Raw genomic sequence first — 25,704 nt, forward strand, 5'->3', positions numbered from 1 at the left:
GTACTACTCCGGCCCCAAAGGCCCAGTGTCCTGCAGGACATTTTGATGCTGCTGTACCAGGTTCTTTCTGAGAAATTGGGAACCAGAACAGAGATGCAGCCGCCTCGTCGTGGTAACATAAAACCTTGAATCCTTTGGTACGTTGGTGTGTAAACCAGGCTGCTGCTCACTAAGCTGCAGGTAAAATAAATGTTGATCTTAAACTTGTTTGCTTTTTTTTTGTGGCTTTTTTCTGCTCTGTTGTGGGATCAGATTAATTTTATATGAAGGTCTAAACCATTTTCCTTTTTTCTGTAATTCCATCCAAATTAAGGCCACATTGTGCCGTTTTTTTAAAGGATTTCTGTACTTTAGCATTTCTCGCGCTGCAGAGCAAGTTTAGAATTTATCCGAATGGTGAAAAAACTAAAGTATACTGTAGTATAGTATAGTAGTGTGTTAACTTCTCAGCATGGGTTTGTTTTGTAGATATGTGACAATCAGCTGATGAGTTCTGAGTGAGTTCTGACTTCAGTCTGGAGCTGCTTTCCATAACTGAATGTCTGGTAGAAGCTTTTATACAGAACGTACAGGTAATGTTTCTACAGACAACTGGGAGGGTCCCACAATACCATAGCATGCCGTTACACCAGGTTCAGGGGTTGGTTTAGCTACCAATGTAGTTTCAATGTAGAGCTCGTTGCATAAAGAGTCTGCCTGGATGAGTTGTGTCCTCAGTTATATCAGTGATAATATATCAATTATAGCTCTGATACACCGAGGGGTGTAGAGTTCATCCAAACTGATAGAAAGACAGAAGGTCAAATGTCAGAAGAGAAAACCCGTTTAAATCATTCATTTATAGCTTTAAAGATGATTGCGTTGTGGAGACGATCATGGCCAGATGACAGGATCTGAAATGACATGTCAGTCTGCGTTTCATCACATTCATTTTCTCCAACTGCTTAAATGATGAGAAGGTAGAAGAGTTAGTTGTTCTGGGGTTATCCTTGGGTTACAAACTTGCCACGATCAGGGATATAAAATCATGAAGTTTGGTGTCTGGTGGATTCTGTGGGGGATTCTGGGTGTATTGGAGCAGTGATACTGGGAAGAACCCAGAACCATTACAGTTCCACGTCAGGCCCAGCAGGGGATGCTCTTCCCCATTCACACCCAGGATGATTAACAGGTGTGGGTTTCGATTAATTAATCAAGATAAATACCTCTATGATGTTTCTTAGGAGTAATCTTTTCCTAAGCTCTTCGTTGGAAACCTCTCTGGGTCGAGGAAAAGTCTGAGGACGCAGGACATGATGCTGATGTACTGAAAGTACAGGTGATCAATAACCCCGCTGCAGCGACTTCATCAATCTCTCATAGTTTAGATTAGAGCTTATCTTCGAGTATAATAAGATAAGCAACAGTTCAAAAGATTTGGGAAGCTCTATAACATTCCAATAAAAAGGAGTGTATTGATCAGCTCATCTTCTCTCTGCAGTGGAAGAAAAAACATAACAGATGATTAAACTGAGATTTTATCATCTTCAAAGTGTCCCTGGAGCTCCGTGATGCATATCAGGCAGTGTTTACCGGCTCCAATACACCCGACTCACCGGTGTGGGGAAGATGGTGGGCAACTGGATCCATTACAGTGGAAGGAACCCTGAAATGCTGGACCCACTTCAGTAGGAGGAACACTGAAAAGCTGCAGGACTTGCTGGACCTGCTGAAATCCATGATGTAAAGTACAGTGTGTCCTGCGCGTCCTGCCTAGCTCCGCCTCTCACTGCTGTTCTGATTGGCTCAGCCGTCACCTCGTCCCCGCAGAACGCTTTCCTATTGGCCGGTGAGCTCAGCGGCCTCTCTGCGGCTCTACTGTACTCAGATCAGATCTGGAGTCTTTGTGCTCCAGCTCCGCCTTCTCATGGCTCTGCGGCTCTACTGTACTCAGATCAGATCTGGAGTCTTTGTGCTCCAGCGCCGCCTTCTCATGGCTCCGTAGCAGCGTCGCATTTACTGCTCCCACCTGGACAGGCTCGCGGCTCGTTTCCACATGCACGCTGGACTGGCAGGTATCGCAGCGGAGATGCTGAGCGGTGCCGCCCGCAGGGCCAGGCCGAGGCTCGGCAGCCTCCTGCTGCCGTTGTCAGGCGCGGAGAGCCCCAGGTTCCGGTCCACCTCATCGATGCAGGGATTTTCCGAGCTGGCGAGAGAGAGGTCGAAGACCGTCACGTCGTTTTACAACCAGTCTGCGATCGATGCTTCCGCGGAGAAGGTAGGGCTTCCAGTCCGCCTTGTAGCAGGGGTCCCGCAGCGGCGGGTTTAGCCGCCTTGTAGCCGGGGTCCCGCAGCGGCGGGTTTAGCCGCCTTGTAGCAGGGGTCCCGCAGCGGCGGGGTTAGCCGCCTTGTAGCAGGGGTCCCGCAGCGGCGGGGTTAGCCGCCTTGTAGCAGGGGTCCCGCAGCGGCGGGGTTAGCCGCCTTGTAGCCGGGGTCCCGCAGCAGCAGAGCGGCGGGGTTAGCCGCCTTGTAGCCGGGGTCCCGCAGCAGCAGAGCGGCGGGGTTAGCCGCCTTGTAGCCGGGGTGCCGCAGCAGCAGAGCGGCGGGGTTAGCCGCCTTGTAGCCGGGGTGCCGCAGCAGCAGAGCGGCGGGGTTAGCCGCCTTGTAGCCGGGGTGCCGCAGCGGCGGGGTTAACTAGTTAACTGGTTAACTAGCGCAGGTTAACCCAGCCGCTAACCCCGCTGCTGCGTTCAATGACAGCCCGGAGGACGACATGCCGGAGCTTTAAAGTGTGACAATGTCAAACTGTCCAAGTCATGGAAGATATGGTATGACTTAGTCCAAAACACAAGAGGTTGTTTTATTACGTGACAACTTTATTGGACGTTGACTGTTAGGATAATAATTAGTATTTTTTATTCCGAAGTGGCGAGGGGACACCTGAATGCAGCATGAAAAGAACAAAATGTTTAACTAGGGGACATTAATTCCTGCTCACACACATTTCTGCTGCTTTTATACAGAATAACAGGAGCTGGTGGAAAGTTTCAGGAGTCTAACTTTAGTCTGGATCCTTCCTTTTCATACCAGGAGTGAAATAAAGCTGTTGTTTAGAAGTACAGAAGAATAATGTGTTGAATTAAAGACAGCGGAGCTCAAATGATCAGAAACGTAGCAGTAGTTTAAATTATGGATGTCTTGTTTCCCACCCCCCTGAGTTATCTGTCTGTCTGGAAACCTCCCCATCCTCCCAACTAATCCAGTGCCAGTAAACCAGGAGGCTCTATTCTGTCATTGTGTGCTCGGCAGATGTCTTCTGTTTCACATCTTCAGCCCGTCAGAGATGTCCTGGACGTATTTCTTCACAGAGACGAGGGAAGGAATCTGCAGCCACGGCGCTTTACAGTATTTACTGATGGAACGGCTGAGAGGACGTGGTGGACGTGTGCAGCCTGTAACAGACAGAAAAAAGCCAGTTCCATTCATTTCTTCGTGCCTGTTGGGCCGCACTGGCTCTGTTGGTTCCCCGCTCACCACATGATTAAAGGGGAGATAAAGATTGCTGCGTTCTCATGGAGCTGGGAGAACTGGGTCAGATTTTCCTCCTGGACAGGCAGGTTTTTCTTTGCAGGAGTTTTCGAACAGCAGCTGGGCTCGGTATCAAGGTGGCGTCTCGTTCTGTGTTTTATTCTCCGTTAGGATGGAATATTCCGGTTAAAGCTGCAGAAAGTCTGTCCATGCCTGAACACCTGGAGACGTCTTCTTCTGCCGCTGCAGCCGTCCGGCCCATGCAGACGTGCAGTCGGCGGGCAGCTGTTTTCACACCGTGTTATGTCTAGCATGCTCTGTGTGTCACCAGCATGTTGCATAACACAGTTTTCGGTTGTGTAATTGGATCCAGTCCCAGTGAGACTGGGACTGGATCCAACACCTTGTCCAAGGTGTCTTTCTCTCAACATATATTTTTTGCAGCATGTTAACATGTTTTTAAAAGTTCCATGTGAAGGTAAAGTCATTTACATTGTTAAAGTCAGTCGAGAAGAACCTCTCACTGACAACGAAGACCTGGCGAGAACACGTTTGAATAAACAACGAAGCTGCATCTTTCTTCTGGTTGATGTTTAAACATCTCGGCAGGTGTTGTTGATCGACCTGCAGTCTGAACGTGTTGGTTATTTCACATATCGTTGTGTCTGCAGGCCTCAGTGCGACTTACCCTAGCAACGCTCCTGTATTCTGGGAAGTCTCCTGATGGACATCACATCCTGGTAAACGTCTCATCCACACTGAGAGGACAACAAATCTGCTTCTGTAACTCTTCCCTCACTCCATTTACATTTTATCTGTGTGTGTGTGTGTGTGTGTGACCCCAGAGTAGTGCCAAGTACCTTCACAAGGAGCTGCCTGTACGGATCGCCCATCGCATCAAGGGCTTCCGCAGTCTACCCTTCATCATCGGCTGCAACCCCACCATCCTGCAAGTGGTGAGAAAGTCCTTTCTCACATATTAAAGTGGCGTTTTGTTGTTTATTTGCTGATGTGAATTTGATGCCAGCAGCACATGTGAAAATGTTCTGGAAAGACTTCCGCCTCATCAGGCCCACCTTTCAGTGTGGAGCCCGGGTGGATTGAACCAGGTGATTGAAAGGTTCCTCAGACTGTGGAGATGATGTGAGCTCTGCAACATCATGCGGCTGGAGGTCATCAGAACGCGCTACACGGTGCTCATAACTGCGATGGTCGGTGTCGCCTACATATGATGTGATAGTATTCCAGTGTTTTCCTGGCGTCAGGTTTGAAATGAGCATGCCGGCAGGTTTAGCCTCCGTAATCTCTGCTGATTAAACATGCGGAGGACGACGTATCCATTGCAGGCATGACCTGGCAAAGTCTTCCCTGCTGCGACTATAAGCGTGTTTCATGAAGGAGGAGCAGAAATTTCCACCTGAGTGTCGCGTTTCAGTCCCTGCTGAGTGGAGCTGGAGTTGGTGCATACCTGCAACAGCTGCCGACTCAGCTGACCCGGGAAAGAATGCCGTTCGCACCATTCCCAGCCAGGACAAAAGCTCTGGGAGTGTCGGGCTTTTTTATCTGTTCCTCCCACGGAGGTTAGAATCAGACAGCTGCTTCGGCCTCCTGCTGCTCCTCCAGGAGCAGATCCTGAGCTCTCTGTGAAGAGCTGGGCGGCTCGGCAGCTGCATGACGGAGCAGCTCATAGCATCATGTGGTATTTTAGGAAATCAGGCTTTTCCATGTAAAATGTGCTGTTACAGTGTGTATAACACATGCGGAGCCTCTCAGCCGGTTCTTCCTCCGCAGCTCTTGGTAACGGTTGTGTGTAGCTGAACTTTCACCCAGATGCTTTCTTGTGGCATGTCGCGGCGCTCTGAGCTGTTACATAAGCTCAGTGAGAGCGCTGGAGGCCGTCCTGCTTTGTTCCAGCAGACCTGCTGGATGTCGTATTTACAGCCGAGGCGTTGATGAACGCATCCTGACATGTTCAGTAACAGGAGCCTTGTGGGGATTGGTTGGTTTTGGTGCAGGGGCCCCTCTGAGGGGCGGCTGGTTTGATGCTGGATGAGTCTAACTCTGGCATCTCTTCTTCTCTGCAGCACGAGCTGTACATCAGAGCCTACCACATGCTCAGCGACTTCCCCCAGGTGAGTGCCACACAGGTACGCGGCGTGCCACACAGGTACGCGGCGTGCCACACAGGTACGCGGCGTGCCACACAGGTACGCGGCGTGCCACACAGCAGTCAGATTCCTGAGGGACACAGGCGCTTCCTGGGTGGGAACATGTATGTTACGTTACACACATGTGGAAACGACCAACAGATGCTTTAAAAAGCAAACTTTCAACTAAGTTTTAACATCAGGTTTATAAATTCATTGTACGGCAGCTCGATTATGACAAAAATTATAATCACGATTATTTTTGACTGAAATTGACATCTCAATTATTTAACATGATTATCCAGTATGTCTAAACAACGCTGCGCGTCGTGGTGTTCTAGACTCCATGTTGTGCATTATAACGTCTAATGAGTTGATTAATCTGCTTTTACCGCTTAAATAGAAACTATTTTACGTTGGCCTGGATGTACGTTTTATGCCAAACAACCGCTGTCAGGCTGCAGCGCGTTTCTCTCATTCACCTGTTAAAAGACGGCTGATCTGAACCAGCTGGTTAACGCGTTGCTATGGTAACGCCCCGTAACGGAGGGATATTACAGTGTTTAACTGGCCGAACTATGTATAGGAAAATAATGCAGCCAGTTGTCAGTGACAATGGTATAAAGTATGTTTAGGTGAACTTCCACAACCTACTGCAGTTATTCTACATTGACCTGCAGCCGGAGCCGACTGAGACTGGCCGCCTGGGAGTGCTTTAGGACGGGAGAGGCTCCCGCTGCTCCTTCCTTACAGTAACTGCAGAACAATATGTGCCTTCAAGTCAGTCGCCAAAACACCAGAAACGTCTCTAATAACTCCAGTAAAAGTTGATAGATTTGTCGCTTTTAACAAAAAAGTCTCCAGATTTAGCGAGAAAGTCTCCAAGTTGGCAACAGTGTCTGAATGAAAGCAAAGCGGCTGTGGGAGGAGTTTACAGCACAGCGCTGCAACGCCAGAGACGCTCGATTAGCAGCTGAAGACAGCAGGAGAGGAAACTGCAGAGAGGAAAATAATCACACCCTTTTAGTTTTATCATCGATGGAAACCCAGATCGTACTGAGATTAAAACCCGATTAATCGCCCAGTCCTAGTTCATCGTGTTTAATGTTTCCCCGCACAATAACGTTTTATTTCCAATAACATCAATGATCTTTATCACAACAACTAATCTCAGTGGATCAGAGCGTAAAACCTGATCCGATCCATGTGGAAGCCGTCCTGGTCCTGACGCTTCTCCTCCGCTCACGTCAGATGGCGGAGAATAAAGCTGCAGACATGTCTTCTGTCCTGATGACCTGAACTTCTCAGAGACATCATAAACTCCAATAAGCCTGACTTGCATCCAGTCAGGTAGATCTCAGGATCCTGGAGGCCTGGGGTCCTGGAGGCCTGGGGTCCTGGAGGCCTGGGGTCCTGGAGGCCTGGGGTCCTGGAGGCCTAGGATCCTGGAGGCCTGGGGTTCTGGAGGCCTGGGGTTCTGGAGGCCTGGGGTCCTGGAGGCCTAGGGTCCTGGAGGCCTGGGGTCCTGGAGGCCTGGGGTCCTGGAGGCCTAGGGTCCTGGAGGCCTGGGGTCCTGGAGGCCTGGGGTCCTGGAGGCCTAGGGTCCTGGAGGCCTGGGGTCCTGAGAAGAGGATTTTGTAAGAAGAACAAGATCCTAAAGGACCAATCACACGCCTGATCAATAACATGAACAGATTTACTCCGATTACTGATCAGTCAGCTGGAAGATCCTCTCATCCACATGGAAGGTGCTGTACAAGTTTAATTGGTTTATACCATGTACTGGTTTCATTCCCTGGTCCCTTATCCTTGTCCTGTCCAGCTAGTCCACCAGACCTGCCCCCCGCTATCCAGCCTGGATGTGACGCTCTGTTCTGTTTCCAGATCAAGGACCAGGACGTGGAGACTCGTTTCTGCAAACTGGTCCAGCAGCTGCTGGACGACCACAAGGATGTGGTGACCATGTTGGCGCAGGGCTTCAGAGAGTGTCGCAGACACATCCAGGTATTTCCACATGGACTTTATTAGAAGAACCTCACCACCATGGTGGTTCTGGTCCAGTTAGAAGAACCTCACCACCATGGTGGTTCTGGTCCAGTTAGAAGAACCTCACCATCATGGTCCAGTTAGAAGAACCTCACCACCATGGTGGTTCTGGTCCAGTTAGAAGAACCTCACCATCATGGTCCAGTTAGAAGAACCTCACCACCATGGTGGTTCTGGTCCAGTTAGAAGAACCTCACCATCATGGTCCAGTTAGAAGAACCTCACCACCATGGTGGTTCTGGTCCAGTTAGAAGAACCTCACCATCATGGTCCAGTTAGAAGAACCTCACCACCATGGTGGTTCTGGTCCAGTTAGAAGAACCTCACCACCATGGTGGTTCTGGTCCAGTTAGAAGAACCTCACCATCATGGTCCAGTTAGAAGAACCTCACCACCATGGTGGTTCTGGTCCAGTTAGAAGAACCTCACCATCATGGTCCAGTTAGAAGAACCTCACCACCATGGTGGTTCTGGTCCAGTTAGAAGAACCTCACCATCATGGTCCAGTTAGAAGAACCTCACCACCATGGTGGTTCTGGTCCAGTTAGAAGAACCTCACCATCATGGTCCAGTTAAAAGAACCTCACCACCATGGTGGTTCTGGTCCAGTTAGAAGAACCTCACCACCATGGTGGTTCTGGTCCAGTTAGAAGAACCTCACCATCATGGTCCAGTTAGAAGAACCTCACCACCATGGTGGTTCTGGTCCAGTTAGAAGAACCTCACCATCATGGTCCAGTTAAAAGAACCTCACCACCATGGTGGTTCTGGTCCAGTTAGAAGAACCTCACCACCATGGTGGTTCTGGCCCAGTTAGAAGAACCTCACCATCATGGTCCAGTTAAAAGAACCTCACCACCATGGTGGTTCTGGTCCAGTTAGAAGAACCTCACCATCATGGTCCAGTTAAAAGAACCTCACCACCATGGTGGTTCTGGTCCAGTTAGAAGAACCTCACCACCATGGTGGTTCTGGCCCAGTTAGAAGAACCTCACCATCATGGTCCAGTTAAAAGAACCTCACCACCATGGTGGTTCTGGTCCAGTTAGAAGAACCTCACCATCATGGTCCAGTTAGAAGAACCTCACCACCATGGTGGTTCTGGTCCAGTTAGAAGAACCTCACCATCATGGTCCAGTTAGAAGAACCTCACCACCATGGTGGTTCTGGTCCAGTTAGAAGAATCTCACCATCATGGTCCAGTTAAAAGAACCTCACCACCATGGTGGTTCTGGTCCAGTTAGAAGAACCTCACCACCATGGTGGTTCTGGTCCAGTTAGAAGAACCTCACCATCATGGTCCAGTTAGAAGAACCTCACCACCATGGTGGTTCTGGTCCAGTTAGAAGAATCTCACCATCATGGTCCAGTTAGAAGAACCTCACCACCATGGTGGTTCTGGTCCAGTTAGAAGAATCTCACCATCATGGTCCAGTTAGAAGAACCTCACCACCATGGTGGTTCTGGTCCAGTTAGAAGAATCTCACCATCATGGTCCAGTTAGAAGAACCTCACCACCATGGTGGTTCTGGTCCAGTTAGAAGAACCTCACCATCATGGTCCAGTTAGAAGAACCTCACCACCATGGTGGTTCTGGTCCAGTTAGAAGAATCTCACCATCATGGTCCAGTTAGAAGAACCTCACCACCATGGTGGTTCTGGTCCAGTTAGAAGAATCTCCAGGTGATGCTTTGTTGTGTAAAAGCTGACAGCGAGTCAGCCTGGACCACATTTAGCTGCCATTTTGAGCTGGTTTTGGAGCCTTTTGAATGTTTTTGGACCCCAGAGAGGGACCGGACCAGGAGATGTAGGTTCTGGACCCCAGAGAGGGACCGGACCAGGAGATGTAGGTTCTGGACCCCAGAGAGGGACCGGACCAGGAGATGTAGGTTCTGGACCCCAGAGAGGGACCGGACCAGGAGATGTAGGTTCTGGACCCCAGAGAGGGACCGGACCAGGAGATGTAGGTTCTGGACCCCAGAGAGGGACCGGACCAGGAGATGTAGGTTCTGGACCCCAGAGAGGGACCGGACCAGGAGATGTAGGTTCTGGACCGCAGAGAGGGACCGGACCAGGAGATGTAGGTTCTGGACCGCAGAGAGGGACCGGACCAGGAGATGTAGGTTCTGGACCGCAGAGAGGGACCGGACCAGGAGATGTAGGTTCTGGACCGCAGAGAGGGACCGGACCAGGAGATGTAGGTTCTGGACCGCAGAGAGGGACCGGACCAGGAGATGTAGGTTCTGGACCGCAGAGAGGGACCGGACCAGGAGATGTAGGTTCTGGACCGCAGAGAGGGACCGGACCAGGAGATGTAGGTTCTGGACCGCAGAGAGGGACCGGACCAGGAGATGTAGGTTCTGGACCGCAGAGAGGGACCGGACCAGGAGATGTAGGTTCTGGACCGCAGAGAGGGACCGGACCAGGAGATGTAGGTTCTGGACCGCAGAGAGGGACCGGACCAGGAGATGTAGGTTCTGACGTGAACCAGTGAGTTTAGTTTGTTTTCTGGCTCCTGCAGGATGAGGCGATCCTCCGCAGCTTCCTGGACACAACGCTGTGCTCTCGTCTGGGAATCAGGATGCTGGCCACGCACCATCTGGCCCTCCATGAAGACAACGTACGGCGGGCGCCATGTGATCCGTTCCTGACGGACCAACAGCCCAACCTTTCTGAACACCTTCTCCAGAAGGAACCGGAACATCCTGCAGCTTGCTGAACTAACCTTCCTTCTCGTTTCAGCCCGATTTTGTGGGGATCATATGCAGACGTCTTTCTCCTAAAAAGATCATTGAGAAGTGGGTGGACTTTGCCAGGTGAGCGTTTGCTCCTCGCCTGCAGCCAGGTGAGCGTTTGCTCCTCGCCTGCAGCCAGGTGAGCGTTTACTCCTCGCCTGCAGCCAGGTGAGCGTTTGCTCCTCGCCTGCAGCCAGGTGAGCGTTTACTCCTCGCCTGCAGCCAGGTGAGCGTTTGCTCCTCGCCTGCAGCCAGGTGAGCGTTTGCTCCTTTCCCGCTGCTCTCCGGCAGCTTCAGGCGGTGTTCTCCCCTCCTGTTTCCATGGTAACAGAGTTTTGAGCGGATGTCACTGCGCAGCGTTGACCGCGCCATGCCAGGCAGGTCTGGTCAGAGTAAACCGGAACCTCTCGGGGACGAGGATGTCTTCATGTCACACCCTGCTGAGAACATGGCGGCAGACGTCTGCTGCTGCGTGATGTTTTACGTCTGAAGTCAAACCTGCTGGAACATTTCCGTCCTCAGTGAATCCACAGCAGATCAGCGGGTAGCATGATGCGCTGCAGTGTTTGCTGTCCTGATGAGGACGGAGTTTCTTCACCGCCCCCTGGAGGCCTGGCATGCACAGTGCACGTGGCCTAAACGTGACCTGGGTTGCAGGAAACTGAAACAAGCTAATTTAAACAGGTTTTAATGTTTTATTAAAAGATGCAAAGCGGTCAGATTCACTCAGAAGCCAAACAAGGAAGGAAATAAATGATTGAAAAGCGTTTTATTGGTTAGAAAACATGATTTTAATTCCTTATGTGTCCATAATAATGATAAAGAAGAAGATAGTCGTGCATAAGGAGTGCATGTGACAGTAAGCGGTGTGTTATGGATCAGATGGATGCATGTTGGTGTCTGCCATGAACCCAGTGGAGTGAGAACCCAGCAGGATAATTCCGGACTCGTATCTGATTCCGGCTCCAGGAGCGATCCGGAGGAACCTCCACCTATGCAGCTAAACGTCCCTGATGCTGAATTGGTTCTCAGGTCGTTGCTGAAAGATTTAAAACGCTTTGAGACAAAAACAAAACATGTTTGTATGTGTGAGAATGGGAACGAGGCCGACTGGTCCGTGGATGCGTTCAGCTTTCCTTGCTGTGTTGATAAACACAGCAGATCATGATTTTCTACCTGGACAGGCTTTAATAAACGTCTCCTACTGAGTCTTCTCCAGCTCTCCCTGGTTTTATGCAGGCATTCTGTGTTTATTAGATAAAAACCAGAGTTTGTCTTCTCATCCGACGCTGGTGGGAAGCTGAGACCAGAGTCGGGAGGAGAAATGAAACCCTTGCAGGTGGCAGAGCTGAACTTCCGTTGTTGTCGTTGGACAGGCGTCTGTGTGAACATCAGTATGGAAACTCGCCCAGAGTGCGCATCAACGGCCACGTGGCGGCTCGCTTCCCCTTCATCCCCCTGCCTCTGGATTACATCCTGCCGGAGCTCCTGAAGAACGCCATGAGGTGATTTCAGCAGCCGCTTCACATCTTCTGCTGTCAGACGAACAGAAGCTTTCTGATCTTTGCTTCACTGTCAGGATTATTTCTCTCCACGCTGAACTGATTTTATATCCAAAACAAAAAGAAGACGGCTCTGCTGAGGTTTCGCAGCAGCTGATGCACATTTATGACTTTTAACTCGGATCATCTGCAGGAAAACCTTCAGATTTCCTGTTTTTCCTCTTCAGGGCCACCATGGAGAGCCACCTGGACACCCCCTACAATCTGCCCGATGTGGTGGTCACCATCGCCAACAACGACATCGACTTCGTCATCAGGTGAGCAGCACTGTGTCCGAAAGCCGATCACACGGCGCAAAGCGGGGAAGCTCCTGGCTTCATCCCAGAGAGCTGCGTTCCGTAAAGCTCATGGATGCACGACTCCTCATCCTGCACGGCCGGTAAGGGCTTCACAAGAAGGAGCCGGCTTACACACGATTCCACAGGAAACCACTCGAATCTGGGAATGTTGGAATCTAACCGGTCTGTTTTACTGGCGACGGAGACGTCTGACCATCCTAACCAGTCTGTTTTACTGGCGACGGAGACGTCTAACCATCCTAACCGGTCTGTTTTACTGGCGACGGAGACGTCTGACCATCCTAACCGGTCTGTTTTACTGGCGACGGAGACGTCTGACCATCCTAACCGGTCTGTTTTACTGGCGACGGAGACGTCTGACCATCCTAACCGGTCTGTTTTACTGGCGACAGAGACGTCTAACCATCCTAACCGGTCTGTTTTACTGGCGACGGAGACGTCTAACCATCCTAACCGGTCTGTTTTACTGGCGACGGGGACGTCTAACCATCCTAACCGGTCTGTTTTACTGGCGACGGAGACGTCTAACCATCCTAACCGGTCTGTTTTACTGGCGACGGAGACGTCTGACCATCCTAACCGGTCTGTTTTACTGGCGAAGGAGACGTCTGACAATCCTAACCGGTCTGTTTTACTGGCGACGGAGACGTCTAACCATCCTAACCGGTCTGTTTTACTGGCGACGGAGACGTCTGACCATCCTAACCGGTCTGTTTTACTGGCGACGGAGACGTCTGACAATCCTAACCGGTCTGTTTTACTGGCGACGGAGACGTCTGACCATCCTAACCGGTCTGTTTTACTGGCGACGGAGACGTCTGACAATCCTAACCGGTCTGTTTTACTGGCGACGGAGACGTCTAACCATCCTAACCGGTCTGTTTTTACTGGCGACGGAGACGTCTAACCATCCTAACCGGTCTGTTTTACTGGCGACGGAGACGTCTAACCATCCTAACCGGTCTGTTTTACTGGCGACGGAGACGTCTGACCATCCTAACCGGTCTGTTTTACTGGCGACGGAGACGTCTAACCATCCTAACCGGTCTGTTTTACTGGCGACGGAGACGTCTGACCATCCTAACCGGTCTGTTTTACTGGCGAAGGAGACGTCTAACCATCCTAACCGGTCTGTTTTACTGGCGACGGAGACGTCTGACCATCCTAACCGGTCTGTTTTACTGGCGACGGAGACGTCTGACCATCCTAACCGGTCTGTTTTACTGGCGACGGAGACGTCTGACCATCCTAACCGGTCTGTTTTACTGGCGACGGAGACGTCTGACCATCCTAACCGGTCTGTTTTAGTGGCGACGGAGACGTCTAACCATCCTAACCAGTCTGTTTTACTGGCGACGGAGACGTCTAACCATCCTAACCGGTCTGTTTTACTGGCGACAGAGACGTCTAACCATCCTAACCAGTCTGTTTTACTGGCGACGGAGACGTCTAACCATCCTAACCGGTCTGTTTTACTGGCGACAGAGACGTCTAACCATCCTAACCAGTCTGTATGAGGTCATCTAGCAGCGTTCAGATGTGTCTTCTCTCATCAGGATTTCAGACCGAGGAGGCGGTATCCCCCACAACATCATCGACAAGGTGATGGACTACCACTTCAGCACTGCGGAGGAGAGTGCACAGGACCCCCGCATGAGCAACCTCTTCAACAACATCACCAACAGTGGAAACCAGTCCAACCCGATGCACGGGTAAGCACGTCCACAATATCCCAGTTCACATGTCCGTCTGTGTCCAGTCTGGACTGCCGTCTGTGTGGGCGGGTTCATCCAGGTGAGTAGAACACGGACAGGGATGGCGTGTGGACTCCTCATGGCAGACGAGACGTGTCCTCCTGCACACGCCTGTTCAGTAGAAACGCCGACATTGATCTGGTAACGGGGCGGAGCAAAGCGATTGGTCCAAGAGGCATTAAATTCACACTTATTAGATTGAAACGGTGCCGACTACTTCCCGTAGGGGCGGACTACTTCCCGTAGGGGCGGACTACTTCCCGTAGGGGCGGACTACTTCCTGGACTGACAGACTACTTCCCGTAGGGGCGGACTACTTCCCGTAGGGGCGGACTACTTCCTGGACTGACGGACTACTTCCCGTAGGGGCGGACTACTTTCCGTAGGGGCGGACTACTTTCCGTAGGGGCAGACTACTTTCCGTAGGGGCGGACTACTTCCTGGACTGACGGACTACTTCCCGTAGGGGCGGACTACTTCCCGTAGGGGCGGACTACTTCCCGTAGGGGCGGACTACTTCCTGGACTGACGGACTACTTCCCGTAGGGGCGGACTACTTTCCGTAGGGGCGGACTACTTTCCGTAGGGGCAGACTACTTTCCGTAGGGGCGGACTACTTCCTGGACTGACGGACTACTTCCCGTAGGGGCGGACTACTTCCCGTAGGGGCGGACTACTTCCCGTAGGGGCGGACTACTTCCTGGACTGACGGACTACTTCCCGTAGGGGCGGACTACTTCCCGTAGGGGCGGACTACTTCCTGGACTGACGGACTACTTTCCGTAGGGGCGGACTACTTTCCGTAGGGGCGGACTACTTTCCGTAGGGGCGGACTACTTCCTGGACTGACGGACTACTTCCCATAGGGGCGGACTACTTCCTGGACTGACGGACTACTTCCCGTAGGGGCGGACTACTTCCTGGACTGACGGACTACTTCCTGGACTGACGGACTACTTCCCGTAGGGGCGGACTACTTCCTGGACTGACGGACTACTTCCCGTAGGGGCGGACTACTTCCCGTAGGGGCGGACTACTTCCTGGACTGACGGACTACTTCCCGTAGGGGCGGACTACTTTCCGTAGGGGCGGACTACTTTCCGTAGGGGCAGACTACTTTCCGTAGGGGCGGACTACTTCCTGGACTGACGGACTACTTCCCATAGGGGCGGACTACTTCCCGTAGGGGCGGACTACTTCCCGTAGGGGCGGACTACTTCCTGGACTGACGGACTACTTCCCGTAGGGGCGGACTACTTCCCGTAGGGGCGGACTACTTCCTGGACTGACGGACTACTTTCCGTAGGGGCGGACTACTTTCCGTAGGGGCGGACTACTTTCCGTAGGGGCGGACTACTTCCTGGACTGACGGACTACTTCCCATAGGGGCGGACTACTTCCTGGACTGACGGACTACTTCCCGTAGGGGCGGACTACTTCCTGGACTGACGGACTACTTCCTGGACTGACGGACTACTTCCCGTAGGGGCGGACTACTTCCCGTAGGGGCGGACTACTTCCCGTAGGGGCGGACTACTTCCTGGACTGACGGACTACTTCCCGTAGGGGCGGACTACTTTCCGTAGGGGCGGACTACTTTCCGTAGGGGCGGACTACTTTCCGTAGGGGCGGACTACTTCCTGGACTGACGGACTACTTCCCATAGGGGCGGACTACTTCCCGTAGGGGCGGACTACTTCCCGTAGGGGCGGACTACTTCCTGGACTGACGGACTACTTCCCGTAGGGGCGGACTACTTCCCGTAGGGGCGGACTACTTCCTGGACTGACGGACTACTTTCCGTAGGGGCGGACTACTTTCCGTAGGGGCGGACTACTTTCCGTAGGGGCGGACTACTTCCTGGACTGACGGACTACTTCCCATAGGGGCGGACTACTTCCTGGACTGACGGACTACTTCCCGTAGGGGCGGACTACTTCCTGGACTGACGGACTACTTCCTGGACTGACGGACTACTTCCCGTAGGGGCGGACTACTTCCTGGACTGACGGACTACTTTCCGTAGGGGCGGACTACTTTCCGTAGTGGCGGACTACTTCCTGGACTGACGGACTACTTCCCGTAGGGGCGGACTACTTCCCGTAGGGGCGGACTACTTCCCGTAGGGGCGGACTACTTCCTGGACTGACGGACTACTTCCCGTAGGGGCGGACTACTTCCCGTAGGGGCGGACTACTTCCCGTAGGGGCGGACTACTTCCCGTAGGGGCGGACTACTTCCTGGACTGACGGACTACTTCCCGTAGGGGCGGACTACTTTCCGTAGGGGCGGACTACTTTCCGTAGGGGCAGACTACTTTCCGTAGGGGCGGACTACTTCCTGGACTGACGGACTACTTCCCATAGGGGCGGACTACTTCCCGTAGGGGCGGACTACTTCCCGTAGGGGCGGACTACTTTCCGTAGGGGCGGACTACTTCCTGGACTGACGGACTACTTCCCGTAGGGGCGGACTACTTCCCGTAGGGGCGGACTACTTCCTGGACTGACGGACTACTTTCCGTAGGGGCGGACTACTTTCCGTAGGGGCGGACTACTTTCCGTAGGGGCGGACTACTTCCTGGACTGACGGACTACTTCCCATAGGGGCGGACTACTTCCTGGACTGACGGACTACTTCCCGTAGGGGCGGACTACTTCCCGTAGGGGCGGACTATTTCCCGTAGGGGCGGACTACTTCCCGTAGGGGCGGACTACTTCCTGGACTGACGGACTACTTCCCGTAGGGGCGGACTACTTCCTGGACTGACGGACTACTTTCCGTAGGGGCGGACTACTTTCCGTAGGGGCAGACTACTTTCTGTAGGGGCGGACTACTTCCTGGACTGACGGACTACTTCCCGTAGGGGCGGACTACTTCCCGTAGGGGCGGACTACTTCCCGTAGGGGCGGACTACTTTCCGTAGGGGCGGACTACTTCCTGGACTGACGGACTACTTCCCGTAGGGGCGGACTACTTCCCGTAGGGGCGGACTACTTCCTGGACTGACGGACTACTTTCCGTAGGGGCGGACTACTTTCCGTAGGGGCGGACTACTTTCCGTAGGGGCGGACTACTTCCTGGACTGACGGACTACTTCCCATAGGGGCGGACTACTTCCTGGACTGACGGACTACTTCCCGTAGGGGCGGACTACTTCCCGTAGGGGCGGACTATTTCCCGTAGGGGCGGACTACTTCCCGTAGGGGCGGACTACTTCCTGGACTGACGGACTACTTCCCGTAGGGGCGGACTACTTCCTGGACTGACGGACTACTTCCCGTAGGGGCGGACTACTTCCTGGACTGACGGACTACTTCCCGTAGGGGCGGACTACTTCCTGGACTGACGGACTACTTCCCGTAGGGGCGGACTACTTCCCGTAGGGGCGGACTACTTCCTGGACTGACGGACTACTTCCCGTAGGGGCGGACTACTTCCTGGACTGACGGACTACTTTCCGTAGGGGCGGACTACTTTCCGTAGGGGCGGACTACTTTCCGTAGGGGCAGACTACTTTCCGTAGGGGCGGACTACTTCCTGGACTGACGGACTACTTCCCATAGGGGCGGACTACTTCCCGTAGGGGCGGACTACTTTCCGTAGGGGCGGACTACTTCCTGGACTGACGGACTACTTCCCGTAGGGGCGGACTACTTCCCGTAGGGGCGGACTACTTCCCGTAGGGGCGGACTACTTCCTGGACTGACGGACTACTTTCCGTAGGGGCGGACTACTTTCCGTAGGGGCGGACTACTTTCCGTAGGGGCGGACTACTTCCTGGACTGACGGACTACTTCGCATAGGGGCGGACTACTTCCTGGACTGACGGACTACTTCCCGTAGGGGCGGACTACTTCCCGTAGGGGCGGACTACTTCCTGGACTGACGGACTACTTCCCGTAGGGGCGGACTACTTCCCGTAGGGGCGGACTACTTCCTGGACTGACGGACTACTTCCCGTAGGGGCGGACTACTTCCTGGACTGACGGACTACTTCCCGTAGGGGCGGACTACTTTCCGTAGGGGCGGACTACTTCCTGGACTGACGGACTACTTCCCATAGGGGCGGACTACTTCCTGGACTGACGGACTACTTCCCGTAGGGGCGGACTACTTTCCGTAGGGGCGGACTACTTTCCGTAGGGGCGGACTACTTCCCGTAGGGGCGGACTACTTCCCGTAGGGGCGGACTACTTTCCGTAGGGGCGGACTACTTTCCGTAGGGGCGGACTACTTTCCGTAGGGGCGGACTACTTCCCGTAGGGGCGGACTATTTCCCGTAGGGGCGGACTACTTTCCGTAGGGGCGGACTACTTTCCGTAGGGGCGGACTACTTTCCGTAGGGGCGGACTATTTCCCGTAGGGGCGGACTATTTCCCGTAGGGGCGGACTACTTCCTGGACTGACGGACTACTTCCCGTAGGGGCGGACTACTTCCTGGACTGACGGACTACTTCCCGTAGGGGCGGACTACTTCCTGGACTGACGGACTACTTCCCGTAGGGGCGGACTACTTTGTGTAGGGGCGGACTACTTTGTGTAGGGGCGGACTACTTCCTGGCTGAACCACAACGACGTTGCCGTGACACGATCGTGCAGCATGTCTGAACTGCAGTTTTGTTGCCTGATCCTGATTCAGGTGCTTTGTGTTCCTCAGGTTTGGGTTCGGTCTGCCCACTTCCAGGGCCTACGCCGAGTACCTGGGGGGCTCTCTGTCGGTACAGTCTATGCAGGGCATCGGCACCGACGTCTACCTGCGTCTGCGCCACATTGACGGCAAAGGAGAGAGCTTCAGAGTGTGAAGCTGCTTCTCCTGTAGGAGCCGGGGGGTTCCCACCTCAGCGGACGAGGCCGGCAGAGGACGAGGCCTCCTGTCCAGACGGACGGCCTTCACACTGTTCTGTCTTCTTTGTTTTGCCTTCCGCTGATTATCAGCTATGTTAGCTCTGAGTTTGATGATTTTCCTGTTTTCCTTGTGTTGTCCCTGTAATGTGGCGTCTCAAAATGTGTTTGGAGTTACGGGACAGACGCGGTGGTGGACGCTGATGGAAAGACACGACGTTACTGGTCCCTTAGCCTCACTTTGATGATAAATGTTTGCAGACACTCCAGCAGCCTGATTGCTTTAAAACAGCAGATCTGGCGCCCCACAGGCAGCGACAGTCTGCGCGGAAGCTGCCATACACCACGTTGCTCTTTAACTGAAGTCCGTCTGGTGGTGCTGGAGAAGCCGGCGGCGTCTCTGTCCAGACTAAGACGTTGAGCCGTCCTTCCCTGCATCACGGCTTCCACCTCTTCTTCAGTTTGTTGCCTTTGCTTCATGCAGACGCTCCTCCTCGTTGTTTGTTTATTTGCACAGTACATAGATTAGCTGCTGTCCTGCACGCGTCGTAGTTTATCATCGCTCCGGCGTAAGCATCGACCTGAAGATTGGTCTTCTTCAGCTGCGTTTTGTATGGAATCACATTTCAGCAACAAGGTCTCTGCTTTCTGCAAGTTCTGATTGGCTTCTGATGAACAGGTGAAAACTCGAGATGAAACTCATTTCAGGATTAGGCGAAGCGTTGAGCTGTGTGGAGTTTGAGGTAAGCACTCCTCCCTTTGTGTTGAAACATTCCCGGAAAGAAGCGTTCCCTCCGATTGGCCTGGCTGTTTCCTTCCAGCCGGATTTTATCACAACTCCAACTCTGAGTCTCTTCTGCCGTATTTTGTTGCACATCGACTTTCCACCTGCATCCACCGCGTCCCAGCTGAGCTGAGAGTCAACCGAGAGTCAACGAACCAGCTTCTTCTTCTGCAGATTGAATTTGTGCAGAAACCGCTTCAGATTGGCGATTTTGTTAGATTTAAAACATGATGAGTTTATTTTATAGTCATATTTATTTTCCCACGCGGTTCCTGGAAAAGCAGAGAAGCCACCTTTCCTGGATTCTTCCTTATGAAGTGTTTATTGTAAAAAGTCTGAAGGAGAAAGACTGTAAAATGCAGCTTCTAGCTATGAAGCAGAGGCAGGAGCTGCTTTAATGATGGTTGAAGAGATGGGCGGCAGCTGGAGGAGGCTGTGTGGACAATCATTCTGAACTGGACTGTGCCATGAAATGAGCACCGTCTTCCCTCTGCTGGCCTGGACCGGTCACAGCGGGCTGAAAAACATTTATGAAAACTATTTCTTTCCTCTGCATGAGGATAAAAAGTGTAAAGATGTCCAGACAGCTGAACATCAAAGTTACTGACTGAAGGTGGCATCATGGAGGGTTTGTTAGATTAATCTTAGCTCCTCATGATTTCTGTTGTCCACGAAACTTTCTAGATATTAAACTCTCTTCACTTCCACTTTGAGTCTGACTTGTTTTTTCTGTTGATGCAGGAGGATGTAGGATGATGCAGGACTATGTAGGATGATGCAGGGGGATGTAGGATGATGCAGGAGGATGTAGGATGATGCAGGACTATGTAGGATGATGCAGGGGGATGTAGGATGATGCAGGAGGATGTAGGATGATGCAGGACTATGTAGGATGATGCAGAATGATGCAGGAGGATGTAGGATGATGCAGGACTATGTAGGATGATGCAGGAGGATGTAGGATGATGCAGGACTATGTAGGATGATGCAGGGGGATGTAGAATGATGCAGGGGGATGTAGGATGATGCAGGAGGATGTAGGATGATGCAGGGGGATGTAGGATGATGCAAGAGGATATAGGACTATGTAGGATGATGCAGGGGGATGTAGAATGATGCAGGAGGATGTAGGATGATGCAGGGGGATGTAGGATGATGCAAGAGGATATAGGACTATGTAGGATGATGCAGGGGGATGTAGAATGATGCAGGGGGATGTAGGATGATGCAGGATGATGCAGGGGGATGTAGAATGATGCAGGGGGATGTAGGAGGATGCAGGAGGATGTAGGATGATGCAGGGGGATGTAGAATGATGCAAGAGGATATAGGAGGATGCAGGGGGATGTAGGATGATGCAGGAGGATGTAGGATGATGCAGGGGGATGTAGAATGATGCAAGAGGATATAGGAGGATGCAGGGGGATGTAGGATGATGAAGGGGGATGTAGGATGATGCAGGACTATGTAGGATGATGCAGGATGATGTAGGAGGATGCAGGGGGATGTAGGATGATGCAGGGGGATGTAGAATGATGCAGGAGGATGTAGGAGGATATAGGCTGATGCAGGGGGATGTAGGATGATGCAGGAGGATGTAGGATGATGCAGGATGATGTAGGAGGATGCAGGGGGATGTAGGATGATGCAGGAGGATGTAGGAGGATATAGGCTGATGCAGGGGGATGTAGGATGATGCAGGAGGATGTAGGATGATGCAGGATGATGTAGGAGGATGCAGGGGGATGTAGGATGATGCAGGAGGATATAGGCTGATGCAGGGGGATGTAGGAGGATGTAGGATGATGCAAGAGGATATAGGAGGATGCAGGACTATGTAGGATGATGCAGGGGGATGTAGAATGATGCAGGGGGATGTAGGATGATGCAGGGGGATGTAGAATGATGCAGGGGGATGTAGGAGGATGTAGGATGATGCAGGGGGATGTAGAATGATGCAAGAGGATATAGGAGGATGCAGGGGGATGTAGGAGGATGAAGGGGGATGTAGGATGATGCAGGACTATGTAGGATGATGCAGGGGGATGTAGGATGATGCAGGACTATGTAGGATGATGCAGGGGGATGTAGGATGATGCAGGAGGATGTAGGATGATGCAGGACTATGTAGGATGATGCAGGGGGATGTAGGATGATGCAGGAGGATGTAGGATGATGCAAGAGGATGAAGGGGGATGTAGGATGATGCAGGACTATGTAGGATGATGCAGGGGGATGTAGGATGATGCAGGAGGATATAGGCTGATGCAGGGGGATGTAGGAGGATGTAGGATGATGCAAGAGGATATAGGAGGATGCAGGACTATGTAGGATGATGCAGGGGGATGTAGAATGATGCAGGGGGATGTAGGAGGATGCAGGATGATGCAGGGGGATGTAGAATGATGCAAGAGGATATAGGAGGATGCAGGGGGATGTAGGATGATGTAGGAGGATGAAGGGGGATGTAGGATGATACAGGACTATGTAGGATGATGCAGGGGGATGTAGGATGATGCAGGACTATGTAGGATGATGCAGGGGGATGTAGGATGATGCAGGGGGATGTAGGATGATGCAGGAGGATGTAGGATGATGCAGGGGGGTGTAGGATGATGCAGGAGGATGTAGGATGATGCAGGGGGATGTAGAATGATGCAAGAGGATATAGGAGGATGCAGGGGGATGTAGGATGATGCAGGAGGATGTAGGATGATGCAGGGGGATGTAGGATGATGCAAGAGGATATAGGAGGATGCAGGGGGATGTAGGATGATGAAGGGGGATGTAGGATGATGCAGGACTATGTAGGATGATGCAGGATGATGTAGGAGGATGCAGGGGGATGTAGGATGATGCAGGGGGATGTAGAATGATGCAGGGGGATGTAGGATGATGCAGGAGGATGTAGGAGGATATAGGCTGATGCAGGGGGATGTAGGATGATGCAGGAGGATGTAGGATGATGCAGGATGATGTAGGAGGATGCAGGGGGATGTAGGATGATGCAGGAGGATGTAGGATGATGCAAGGGGATGTAGAATGATGCAGGGGGATGTAGGATGATGCAGGAGGATATAGGCTGATGCAGGGGGATGTAGGAGGATGTAGGATGATGCAAGAGGATATAGGAGGATGCAGGACTATGTAGGATGATGCAGGGGGATGTAGAATGATGCAGGGGGGATGTAGGAGGATGTAGGATGATGCAGGAGGATGCAGGATGATGCAGGGGGATGTAGAATGATGCAAGAGGATATAGGAGGATGCAGGGGGATGTAGGAGGATGAAGGGGGATGTAGGATGATGCAGGACTATGTAGGATGATGCAGGGGGATGTAGGATGATGCAGGACTATGTAGGATGATGCAGGGGGATGTAGGATGATGCAGGAGGATGTAGGATGATGCAGGACTATGTAGGATGATGCAGGGGGATGTAGGATGATGCAGGAGGATGTAGGATGATGCAAGAGGATGAAGGGGGATGTAGGATGATGCAGGACTATGTAGGATGATGCAGGGGGATGTAGGATGATGCAGGAGGATATAGGCTGATGCAGGGGGATGTAGGAGGATGTAGGATGATGCAAGAGGATATAGGAGGATGCAGGACTATGTAGGATGATGCAGGGGGATGTAGAATGATGCAGGGGGATGTAGGAGGATGCAGGAGGATGCAGGATGATGCAGGGGGATGTAGAATGATGCAAGAGGATATAGGAGGATGCAGGGGGATGTAAGATGATGTAGGAGGATGAAGGGGGATGTAGGATGATGCAGGACTATGTAGGATGATGCAGGGGGATGTAGGATGATGCAGGACTATGTAGGATGATGCAGGAGGATGTAGGGTGATGCAGGAGGATATAGGCTGATGTAGGAGGATGTAGGATGATGCAAGAGGATATAGGAGGATGCAGGACTATGTAGGATGATGCAGGGGGATGTAGAATGATGCAGGGGGATGTAGGAGGATGTAGGAGGATGCAGGAGGATGTAGGATGATGCAGGAGGATGTAGGATGATGCAGGGGGATGTAGAATGATGCAAGAGGATATAGGAGGATGCAGGGGGATGTAGGATGATGCAGGATGATGTAGGAGGATGAAGGGGGATGTAGGATGATGCAGGACTATGTAGGATGATGCAGGATGATGTAGGAGGATGCAGGGGGATGTAGGATGATGCAGGAGGATGTAGGATGATGCAGGGGGATGTAGAATGATGCAGGGGGATGTAGGATGATGCAGGAGGATGTAGGAGGATATAGGCTGATGCAGGGGGATGTAGGATGATGCAGGAGGATGTAGGAGGATATAGGCTGATGCAGGGGGATGTAGGATGATGCAGGAGGATGTAGGATGATGCAGGATGATGTAGGAGGATGCAGGGGGATGTAGGATGATGCAGGAGGATGTAGGATGATGCAGGGGGATGTAGAATGATGCAGGAGGATGTAGGATGATGCAGGATGATGCAGGAGGATATAGGCTGATGCAGGGGGATGTAGGAGGATGTAGGATGATGCAAGAGGATATAGGAGGATGCAGGACTATGTAGGATGATGCAGGGGGATGTAGAATGATGCAGGGGGATGTAGGAGGATGTAGGATGATGCAGGAGGATGTAGGATGATGCAGGGGGATGTAGGATGATGCAAGAGGATATAGGACTATGTAGGATGATTCAGGGGGATGTAGAATGATGCAGGGGGATGTAGGATGATGCAGGAGGATGTAGGATGATGCAGGAGGATGTAGGATGATGCAGGAGGATGTAGGAGGATGCAGGAGGATGTAGGATGATGCAGGAGGATGTAGGATGATGCAGGGGGATGTAGAATGATGCAGGGGGATGTAGGATGATGCAGGAGGATGTAGGGTGATGCAGGAGGATATAGGCTGATGCAGGGGGATGTAGGAGGATGTAGGATGATGCAAGAGGATATAGGAGGATGCAGGACTATGTAGGATGATGCAGGGGGATGTAGAATGATGCAGGGGGATGTAGGATGATGCAGGAGGATGTAGGATGATGCAGGAGGATGTAGGATGATGCAGGAGGATGTAGGATGATGCAGGGGGATGTAGAATGATGCAGGGGGATGTAGGATGATGCAGGAGGATGTAGGGTGATGCAGGAGGATATAGGCTGATGCAGGGAGGATGTAGGATGATGCAAGAGGATATAGGAGGATGCAGGGGGATGTAGGATGATGCAGGGGGGTGTAGGATGATGCAGGAGCATGTAGGGTGATGCAGGAGGATATAGGCTGATGTAGGAGGATGTAGGATGATGCAAGAGGATATAGGAGGATGCAGGACTATGTAGGATGATGCAGGGGGATGTAGAATGATGCAGGGGGATGTAGGATGATGCAGGAGGATGTAGGATGATGCAGGGGGATGTAGTATGATGCAGGAGGATGTAGTATGATGCAGGAGGATGTAGGAGGATGCAGGAGGATGTAGTATGATGTAGGAGGATGTAGGATGATGCAGGATGATGTAAGATGATGCAGGATGATGCAGGAGGATGTAGAATGATGCAGGAGGATGTAGGATGATGCAGGATGATGTAGGAGGATGTAGAATGATGTAGGAGGATGTAGGATGATGCAGGATGATGCAGGGGGATGTAGGATGATGCAGGAGGATGTAGGATGATGCAGGGGGATGTAGTATGATGCAGGATGATGCAGGAGGATGTAGGAGGATGCAGGAGGATGTAGTATGATGTAGGAGGATGTAGTATGATGTAGGATGATGCAGGATGATGTAGGATGATGTAGGAGGATGTAGAATGATGCAGGAGGATGTAGAATGTTGTAGGATGATGTAGGAGGATGCAGTAGGAGGATGTAGAATGATGCAGGAGGATGTAGGATGATGCAGGAGGATGTAGGATGATGCAGGAGGATGTAGTATGATGTAGGAGGATGTAGGATGATGCAGGAGGATGTAGGATGATGTAGGATGATGCAGGAGGATGCAGGAGGATGTAGGATGATGCAGGAGGATGTA

General features: G+C 52.1%; 1 protein-coding gene across 1 annotated transcript; it reads left to right on the plus strand.

Moving 5' to 3' along the window:
• The first annotated feature begins 1,948 nt into the window (after positions 1 to 1,948).
• On the plus strand, positions 1,949 to 20,386 carry bckdk (branched chain ketoacid dehydrogenase kinase). The gene is made up of 11 exons (XM_079247729.1): positions 1,949 to 2,257; positions 4,179 to 4,247; positions 4,353 to 4,463; positions 5,592 to 5,639; positions 7,539 to 7,658; positions 10,222 to 10,320; positions 10,443 to 10,516; positions 11,812 to 11,940; positions 12,165 to 12,254; positions 13,853 to 14,008; positions 18,711 to 20,386. Exons 1-11 carry the CDS (start codon positions 2,036 to 2,038, stop codon positions 18,853 to 18,855), a joined length of 1,263 nt encoding a protein of 420 aa, XP_079103855.1. The 5' UTR covers positions 1,949 to 2,035; the 3' UTR covers positions 18,856 to 20,386.
• Positions 20,387 to 25,704: the final 5,318 nt, after the last annotated feature.

This window comes from Telmatherina bonti (genome assembly GCF_933228915.1).
Source record: "Telmatherina bonti genome assembly, chromosome: 10".
NCBI classification, from domain to species: Eukaryota; Metazoa; Chordata; class Actinopteri; order Atheriniformes; family Telmatherinidae; genus Telmatherina; species Telmatherina bonti.

Excerpts from the sequence above, each read along its gene's own strand:
- bckdk (XM_079247729.1), top strand. The coding sequence starts at position 2,036 with ATGCACGCTGGACTGGCAGGTATCGCAGCGGAGATGCTGAGCGGTGCC. Across the intron at positions 10,321-10,442 it reads TGGCCCTCCATGAAGACAAC|CCCGATTTTGTGGGGATCAT; the intron begins GTACGGCGGGCG and ends TTCTCGTTTCAG. Across the intron at positions 11,941-12,164 it reads CTCCTGAAGAACGCCATGAG|GGCCACCATGGAGAGCCACC; the intron begins GTGATTTCAGCA and ends TTTCCTCTTCAG.